The following is a 10000-nucleotide window of genomic DNA, read 5'->3' as shown; positions in this document are numbered from 1 at the left end:
TCTTCGTAAGCCATTTCCCTTAAAACACATCTAATCCATCATTTACAGCAGTGGATCCCAAACCGTTTAGCTCGAGACCCAAAAGAGCCAAAAGAGAAATTAGCGGATCTACAAGCTCACAACGGGTCGCATTGTAGATCTGCTATTTTCACTACTTCTTAAACGTTTATTTTTCTTCTGCTTCACTGAACAATGGCAGCCGTCTCTCCGGCAAAAATCGCCACATTTGTCCCAGTGCATTTTTCATTATTTAACTGTAACATAGTTTAAGGTGATCGAAAAGGAATGGGCTAAAGCTAAAAGCTTATATGTGCCTATCCTACAGTACTTACATGTCATTTTGTTTGGCAAAAAGCAGTTGCAATGAACGTAACTCAACGGTAAACAAGCCAAACAAACAAAAAAAGTTCCATATTTAAGTACATAAAACTAAAAAAAAAAATCCAACAACCATCCATAAGCGTGTCATTCATTATATAGATCTATATGGATCCATATATGATATTATACACTGTATAAACCCATTATTATGCATTGTATTTTCATGTTGAATCGCTCATAATCATGGCTCATTTCTTGGTACCTGTCAGGCGGGGGGGTGATGTCTTCGGGCGTGGGGGGTGGGCTCCCCTCGTAGCGCTCCTCCTCCTGCTCGTCTTCCATGGGGAACTCCTGCTCCGGCAGCGCGGAGGGAGAGGCGTTCCCAGCCTCAGCCTCCAGGAGGTCCCTCATCATCGCCTCTTCTTCCTCCCCTACATGCTCCTCCTCCTCCAGGTAACCTTGGTCCTCAGAGAGGGAGCCCGTCTGCCGGCCGTCGGCCGGACCCCCGTCCTGGGCCTGTATGGGGGGGGGAGGGAATGTGGGACAAGGAGAGTTAACCAAACAAGTAACAAAACGTTTTTTTTTTTCCCCTAGTATTCGTTAACGCCCTACTTGATCCTACTCGGCACACACAAAATATATAAAAAATAGCAGATATACAAGCTCTAAACGCGAAGCGACACGTTTTCAGCTTGTCGATCTGCTATTTTTGCTAATTTTCAATTCGAACAGTTTATTAATTTGTGTGGATTCCCCCCCGACAGTGACAATATTATAGTTCAGTCAGGAACACTTACGTCAAAGTAGATTTTACCATTTATTGCAACAAATACAGTAGAATACAGTTAAACTTGGCGTTAAAGGCTCCGCTCTTGGAGATATTCCCTGAATTTTGTCCAAGCAGCATGCTAAGCAAAATCAGGGAATGTTAAGCAGAACCCCCCCATAGGGATACAATATCAAACAATAAGCAATACGTTGACATGTTTGCTTGAATCAGCAGATATAATATCACAAGTATTTGAGCCTATGCCAAACTCTGATCAAAAGGCTGGGGTGGAGGAGGCAGCAGCTGTGCAGCAGCGAAGCAGGCAGCAAGACAAGCGGAGTGAATTCAAAGCCGTATTTAAAGGAACCTCTTTGTTAAGACGTGAGCTCTGATTGGTGTATATGAATGTGTGACGTAATGACCAGCGTGAATGGGGAATAGGAGGCTTGGCTGATCAGCTGACTGACAGCCGATAACAGCTGAGACTTCCGTGTCCTGCATGAACTAACGCTATGCTTCATTTAACCAACCAAGTAACGAAAACTAGAATAAAAAAAGCAAACATTTTAGTTAACTGGAATAAAAATACAAACAAGGCTTAAGAAAATTAACTATAACTAACTGAAACTGTATTGTGTGTTTATAAAACTAAAAACTAACTAAAATCATACAGGAAATGTCCTTAGTTTTAGTCTCGTCAATATTTCATATATAAGCCTAATATTTTGGGTGGATATGAAATCTTATCTTCCAATACTTTATCTGTGGCAGTGTTTTAGCCCTGTTGTAAATTCTCTTTTTTTAAAACCCAGCGAAAATAGACAATTTGTCTTTACTACTTGACGCTCAACACTGACTACCCTACAGTATATTACAATAAAAAACTAACTAAACTAAAACTAAGTAAAATAGCAAACCCACTGTTGTTAGCATGTAGATCTGTTCTTTTTGTACAACGGATAGGAGTAAAGGCACAAGGTGCATTTTATACTTTAACAAAATATATAACCTATATATAGTTTTTGTTAAAAAATGTAAAAACGTAAGCTCTACTAACCTTAGGAGGGTGGGACTGGGGGCCGTCTTGTGAGGGAGGTCCCACGCCGGCAGAGGGAGGCTGATGGGGTCCGCCCGGGGGAGCCGGGTGAGAGTTGGGAGGGACCGAGGAGGACTGTGGGGGCTGGGGCCCGGCCGGGTGGGGCTGCTGGCTCTGGGCCTGGGGAGGGTGGGCCTGTGCCTGTGCCTGGGCCGCCTGGCCCGTGGGGACGGAAGACAAGAAGCTGGAGGCCAGGCCCGTGAGGCCCTGGAGGCCGGCGGCCGAGAAGGGCTTGGCCATGGAGAAGAAGGAGGTGGCGGAGGGCGCCGCTTGGGGCGGCGGGGCCTGGGGTTGTTGTTGTTGTTGTTGGGGCCCGGGTTTAGGGGGCTGCGTCTGGCCGGCAGCTTGACCGACGCCGGGGACCGGGGGCTGCCCCGGCCCCGCGGCCGTCGCCGTGCCTTGAGGAGGGGGGGCCTGGTTGGGGGCGTGGCTAGGGGGTTGCTGGCCGGCGGGGGGGTGCTGTTGGTGGAGCGAGGTCTGCTTCTCCAGAGGAGGTCTGGAGGAGGAGGAGGAGGAAGCGTCCGGCGCGGCGGCGGGGGGAGCGGTGGAGGTGGGGGTGGGGGTGTAGGGGGGCTCCATGTCCTCGCTGAGCGTCCCGTCCAGGTTGTACATGTCCTCGTCCTCGTAGACCACCTCCTCGTCCTCGTAGAGCGCCTCCTCTTCGCCCTCGTACAGCCCGCCGTCCTCCTCCTCGTACAGGGCCCCCTCCTCGCCGCCGTCCTTGCTGTAGCCCCCCTCGTCGCTGTAGTTGGAGCCCTGCGTCTGGTCGGGGTCCCAGTCGGGCGACCCTTTGCTGTAGCTGACGGACGAGTGGCAGGAGTGGTAGGAGTCGTTCTCGTCGTAGGGGTCCCGCTCCAGGCCGTAGCCCCCGTCCCCGTAGTCCTCCTCGCTCAGCTGGCTGGAGCAGCGGCTCAGCTCCGCCGAGGAGGCGTAGCTCCCTGTGGGGCTGCAGGAGGAGCAGGGCCAGGAGGAGAGAGAGGTGATGAGACACAGTTAGAAGAACACATAGACCTAGCGCCTCCATTCTAGTGCTTACTGTGTTCATACTTATTAGTCCAGGGGTCTTCAATGTTTTCAGGCCAAGGACCCCCTAGCTGAGAGAGAGATGAAGCAGGGACCACCTCTATATTGTATAAAATTGTGTTTCAGATTAAGCCTTTTTTTTTTTTACTTGGTCTGCTCCATTTTCCCTCGACACCTATCCCTCTCTGCCAAAAATAGCAGATCTACAAGCTCACAACGCCTCGCATTGCGAGGCGTTGTGAGCTTGTAGATCTGCTATTTTTGGCTAAAGTTCTCCCCAGAATAGGGATGCTAGGGTTCAAGTGGTTAATGTAAAAAAGAAAAGTCATATCACACAAAGATTTGGCAGCCCCCCCCTGTAGTAACTCTGAGGACCCCCTAGGGGTCCCGGACCCCCTGTTGAAGACCCCTGTACTGTATTAGTCTGTTCTGTGTTTTTACGTCGGCCATAATGGAAACAAGCCTTCGGGCTTTCTTGTGTTTTTACCCTTTCGAATTTGAAATGCTTGATTGAATCAATCAATAAATCAATCAATCAAAGCAGCAGTACACTCAGTTACATTGAGTATACACTACTACAAGATGATGTGTTTATTACCAAAAACGAAACAAAAAATAACGCTGAAAGGTCAACATGTTTTAGTCCTTATGCCAATTAATCCCTCCCCACACACGTGTGTGTGTGTGTGTGTGTGTGTGTGTGTGTGTGTGTGTGTGTGTGTGTGTGTGTGTGTGTGTGTGTGTGTGTGTGTGGCCACTGCTGTTGTATCCTACTGGTTCACCTGCCAGTGAGGAGCCCCCACCGGGAGGACATAGCTCCTCCGTCCTACAGTACTTGTTCAACAACTCCTCGGCTGAGTCGCTATACCGCCATTCCCTCCCGCGAACACGGCCAACTCTCGCACCGAGCCGGATGCACCGCAGTGGATTAAAACACCCTATAGACTCTTTACCCCCCTGCGCCACCCGGCCCGGCGAGTGCCTGAAAGGTCGTCATGATCTGAAGATCTTTTTTTCTTTGGCCAAGCGTTATAAGGGTGAGGCGTATTGTGATCGATGTAAAACCGATGTAAGACCGTCGAACCCGTGTAGGCGGCCGCCCGCGAACACGAGCGATCAATGGTCCATCTGCCTAATCTGAGACACGCTTAGAGGAGCATTATTGTCAACAGCACTTTACCAACACACACGCACGCGCACGCACGCGCACACGTACACGCACACAAAACCCCGCTCTACATGTGTGAGGATGGTCAGAAGAACCATATATGCAGAGGGTTCTAATCGATGAGAGGTAATGGTGATACGGGACGCTACCAGAGGTAATGGTGATACGAGATGCATAGCTGCTAGCAGACAGTGCAGGGAGAGAAACAGAGCGGAACAGAACGATGAGATGAGAGAGGCCTCCGGAAAAGCTGACAAATGAAAAGAAAAGGGGGGGAAAAAAACTGGAAAAGTGCCCACAGAGACACCAAACGCGGTGGAAGTATTTATACTGCTGTGATGAATGGAGCTGTAGAGGCAGAATAGAGGCAGAGATTTTTTTTCATCCTCAATCTCCACTACATCTGAGATTGACCGATCGATTGATCATTCAAATAAACGTGCTCTTGAAAACACAAGCAATTACTAAAAGTACAAAAGTATTGGTATCAAAATGTACTTAAAGTACCAAAAGTAAAAGTACTAAAATATTTGAAAATAGACGATCTACAAGCTCACAACGCGTCGCGATGCGACGCGTTGTGAGCTTGTAGATCGGCTATTTTCAAATAGCGAAGGTATAAAATAGGGCTAAAGTGGTTAATGTACGTTTTATAATGTAATCACTTATATCTGCAAAGTAACTAGCAACTTAAGTTTTCAAATAATTGTAGTGGAGTAAAAAAACTCAAAATTGTACTTAAGTACAGTACTTGAGTAAATGTACTTTACACCACTGTGGGCCAGCAGCAAACGCTTTTTTTCAAGATCTTAAAGTGAGCCCCATTTTCCACACACACACACACACACACACACACACACACACACACACACACACACACACACACACACACACACACACACGCGCGCGCGGTGACGCACCTTACTGCCCTCTGCTGGTGGTAGTCCTGGTCCTGGCCGTTGTTGGCGGAGCGGGGGTAGGCGGCGGGGTCTCTGGCGGTGCGGTGCTGGTGGCTGATGGGGTACTGGTGGACGGAGGCGTTGGGCTGGGAGGTGGTGTAGTAGGGAGGAGGGATGCTGTTGCTGGTCTCGCTGCGGTAGTCGCTGTCCCGGTCGTCCACCGCACTGTCCGGGTCCTCGTCTACACACAAAGTCACAATGTAGGCATTTTAGCACACGCACACTGTTTCCCAAACAGTGGGTCGGGACCTATGTTTGGGTCGCGGACCATTGATTGATTTTTAGTTTTCCTACATTTAAAAATATATAAATACAGTATTTCAAAAGATCTAAAAAACTTTTCATTCATTAAAAACTCATCCAATATTTCATTAAAAAACGAAAATAGAGTTCAAAAAGTAGTGAAAATAGCAGATCTACAAGCTCACAACGTGGCACGAAGCGGTGCGTTGTGAGCTTGTAGATCTGCTATTTTTACTAGTTTGGGTCCCGGGCAAACGTCTAATATCTCTTTTAGGTCTTGAGCTAAAATGTTTTAGCAGATGATTGCAGAGAGACAGTGTAGAGCCTCAGTAATCTAGTATCATTAAACCAAGCACCTAGCATCAGTCTAAATACTATTAAAAGTCTATGTACATTAATAAGTACATTGAAACTATAGAAACTATGGGATGCCAGGTCAACAAATGAACCTACACTAGCATCAGTCTAAATAACATGCTATCTAAATTATATTTAACCTTCGCATAAGACTGAATGGCTGTCAAGGCTAGGTCAAGTGGTACGGGCGGAGATTGAATCTGAAGAGGTGAGTCTTCAGATTACGCCGGAAAATTGGTTACAGTTGCCATGCACGCACACGCACGCACGCACGCACATTTGCATTATTATACTTGTGTGGATGTCAACATTTTAAGATAACCCTTATGAATGGAATTATTTTTATGTGTGATTTTTAACTCCAAAGCAGGAAATATCGACGAGTAGTTCTGCTATTCTCAGTGTGATGATACTGGCACACGGCTCAAGTATAAAGCAGGCATAACTCCTAAAACCCAATATTCTTTTGTAACCATAAAAACAATAATTTCTCTTTTAAGGACCAGGAAACTTGTGCTCACTATTTATGCACACGCACGCACGCGCGCGCGCACGCACGCACGCACGCACGCACACACACACACACACACACACACACACACACACACACACACACACACACACACACACACACACACACACACACACACACACACACACACACACACACACACACACACACACACGAGAAATAAATGGATGTGTCAGTCACTGTGCTGATTGGCTGTCAGTCAGCATGTCAGTGTGCAGGTCAACAAGGTCATGTGATTCCTGTGGCTGTGTTCCGTCTGGCACTGAAAATATAACTATTTATTTTATAACCAATTAAACTGATTATCATTAAGGGTTCCACCTCTACCAAACTTTCTCTTTCTCCCTTTCCAACTCCCTCCCATCTCTCTCATCCAAAAGTGCTCTCTCTCTCCCTTTCTCTCAACAGTGTACTTGATGTCTCTCTCTCTCTCTGTGTGAGATGGATTAAAACACTGCAGTGATGTGGGCGAGTCAAGAGGGAGGCTTTCAGGCTTATGTAAGACCATCAGCTAATCACACCGAGAGAGAGAGAGAGAGAGAGAGAGAGAGAGAGAGAGAGAGAGAGAGAGAGAGAGAGAGAGAGAGAGAGAGAGAGAGATGAATGCATCATTTATGTTTGTACTGTATGTATGCTATTGCCCTAAGTTCAGTGGTTCTACAAAAATGTTTTTTTTCTGAGATTCTTTTGAAAATAGACAATCTACAAGCTCACAACTCATCACGGTGTGTGTGTGTGTGTGTGTGTGTGTGTGTGTGTGTGTGTGTGTGTGTGTGTGTGTGTGTGTGTGTGTGTGTGTGTGTGTGTGTGTGTGTGTGTGTGTGTGTGTGTGTGTGTGTGTGTGTGTGTGTGTGTGTGTGTGTGTGTATGTACTGTATGTATATATGTATATATGTATATGTATGTTTGTTGTGTATGGATAGTCCAGACCTAAATGTATTATACTCACTTTGTTGGTCTCCCCACACACTCCAGTTACCTGCAGTGAAACAGGAGCAAAAGGAGGCATTCATTCATTCATTCATTGATAAATCTCAGGGTTGTAACTTGACCAAGTGGACACATTCATTCATTAAAAACAGCAGCCAGGGCTGTTCCAGATGGCAGAGCTTATGAATGGAGAGAAAGGCACAGCCAGCAGCCAGCGTTCAGCCAGCCAGCCAGCCAGCCAGGCAGGCTGAACCTCAAACTGCTGGCAGTGCCGGTCTCTCTGCCTCACAAAGCAGCCAGCTCAGCACACCCACCAGTGGAGGCACAGCAGCCCACTGACATTTAAGGGGCTGTGTGTCCACTCCACACAAAGTGTTTTTGTTTAGCTGGCACTGTGCCAGTCTGACAGGCATTTCTGTGGTAAAGACGCACTCCTCTTTCCCAGCAGCGCCTCCGAACATGGCGCTCCAGCGCTCACGACGCCCCTTTCTCTGGTCTATAGAGCGCTAGCGCAGTGGTTCTCAAACTTTTTCATGTCAAGGACCCCCAAATCTACATTTATTAGCCCGCGGACCCCCATTTGAAAAGATATGCCAGGGACCCCCATAAGAGAAGATTTTTTTACGGCTCTAGCAGTGATTCTCAACCATTTTAATTTCAAGGACCCCCACATGCATTAGGGCTACAGACCCCCATTTAATGGCATTTCTATCACTTGGACCGCAATTTATATTGTAAAAAAATTGCGGTCAATTTATGTCAATTTAACTCTGAGAGTGTACAAATGGAACCAAATGGACCCGTTAGGGTCCATTTGGTTCCATTTGTACACTCTGCCTTTAAAACTGCCTTTGTTTCGGTGAGTAGCGAAATGGTTTACTTTATTTTGACTACAGTTGGAGACCTCGCACGGTACTGGAGGTCTCTGTCTATGGGAATAGCACCGCGACTGGCAGAGCGTTAGAGAGAACTTGCTAACGCTCTGGACCAGAGCCAACATCGCCCCCAGCGGTTTTCTTGACGTGGCGGCGGCGTCCATGGGCGCTTGATGGTGTTGTGAAAACTCATTGACTTTTTCACTCCAGACTGTGAAGTGAAAACTCCATTCCACCGCTCATAAAAGGTTTTCTGTGCACTTTGGTTCCATTTGTACACTTTCAGAGTTACATTAACACTCAGGATTTTACCGTGTAGCAATCTGATAATATCATTGATCTGTAAAGGTACCTCAAAATTGTACAGTGGGTATCTGATGAACAGGAATGCAAATCACAGCGCAGCTGTCAAACACAGCATTTCTATTGGTCAGGAGGAGTCAGGACAAAGTTAAATGCAAAGCAGAGATTGGATGATACTCACAGCACTGTGTTCCTGGTACAGGCAGGGGGCGCTCTTGTTCCTCCACGTTTGAATACTGCATGGAGGAACAGGAAGAACAAACACAAGTCTTAAAGGTAGGGTAATTGTTTTTTTTTGTTTAAAAGGAAAAAAGTGTGTTAAATAGCTCTATATTCTGATGGTACTCATTGCTAAAGACTGTTTGTTCAGTAACATGAGTCTCCATGTCTCTCCAGCTCTTTAATAAACAGAAAGCACATTTTCATGTTTCACCAATTTTAGCCAATCAGGAGAGAGAACTCACACATGATGCAGAATAAACAAGTGCAATTGGAATGGATGACACACATAAATGAGCAGATTTTCTTTGATAGTCCACGGTACAGAGAGACGGATAACAGGGAGAGAGAGTTAAGGGTCTGCTGGGCCTGGGAATGGAACCAGGGACTCGCTGTCGGGCATCTGAGCCTGACCACCACCCACAGTCCACCTGTAAGATGCAGACCAGTGCATTTTCATAGCACGTTATGATCAATCAATGGATTGTGCTCCGGCTTGGATCAATGGAACTAACATACAGTAAGTACTGTAGCATACTTTAAGTTCCGATTTATTAGTATCACAATGAACACTCACTTTTCAAGGTTTTAATGACCTAATTATTATTTTTTCTTTATATATCAATGTTAAATTATCTTAATATTTTGCCAGTTATTAGGGGGCCCAATTGCAATACCCTCACGGGCCCACAAGTGGGCCCCGGGACCACATGTTGAGAACCCCTGGCGTAAACAGAAAAGCCACCGTCTCATAGTGAGCATTAGAGAGGACACATATAAGATAGTGTTTAAAAAAAAGATAAATAAATAAATGTTCCTTTAACAGTCAGGGGTGTTCTTGGGTCATGCACAACTAAGCTGTATAAGCTGCTTCTATTTTTACACGTTGCGGTGGCATTTTGGAGGAAAGTATTTCCCTCTGGCACCGCTGCATGCCCAGCCCAGCGCCTTTTATTTTGTCCAATAAATCATGTTGCCTCCTCTGTTCCCAAAACAAAGTTATAAACAGAAGCTAAGTCATTAAAATAAAGCCGGGTGACAGATTACATCTTGGTCCCGCATGGCGTTGAGTTGCTCCAGTTTCTTGGCCCAGTAGCGTGCTTCATCCTCGGGGATATCTGCAAGAAAAACACACATACTGAGTCAGTGGTGGGCGGTAGCCAATGTATTCCTGTGCATTCAATTCAATTCAAAAAATACATCAC

The 10000-nt window shown here is 46.4% G+C and overlaps 1 protein-coding gene across 1 annotated transcript in view; it reads right to left on the bottom strand.

The window, feature by feature from the left end:
* Positions 1-10000, bottom strand: part of LOC311045153 (protein unc-13 homolog A) — a gene marked incomplete at both ends in the record, with an annotated part of 78847 nt that overhangs the window by 48751 nt on the left and 20096 nt on the right. The window contains 6 exons of the mRNA XM_084056963.1: positions 584-837; positions 2148-3132; positions 5298-5517; positions 7418-7447; positions 8758-8812; positions 9843-9913. Of these exons, the coding sequence (XP_083913089.1) occupies positions 584-837; positions 2148-3132; positions 5298-5517; positions 7418-7447; positions 8758-8812; positions 9843-9913 (1615 nt within the window). The remainder of the gene's footprint in view (positions 1-583; positions 838-2147; positions 3133-5297; positions 5518-7417; positions 7448-8757; positions 8813-9842; positions 9914-10000) is intronic.

This window comes from Gymnoscopelus microlampas (assembly GCF_963454915.1).
Source record: "Gymnoscopelus microlampas genome assembly, chromosome: 5".
Lineage (NCBI taxonomy): Eukaryota > Metazoa > Chordata > Actinopteri > Myctophiformes > Myctophidae > Gymnoscopelus > Gymnoscopelus microlampas.
This window is presented reverse-complemented; position numbering and strand designations above follow the sequence as displayed.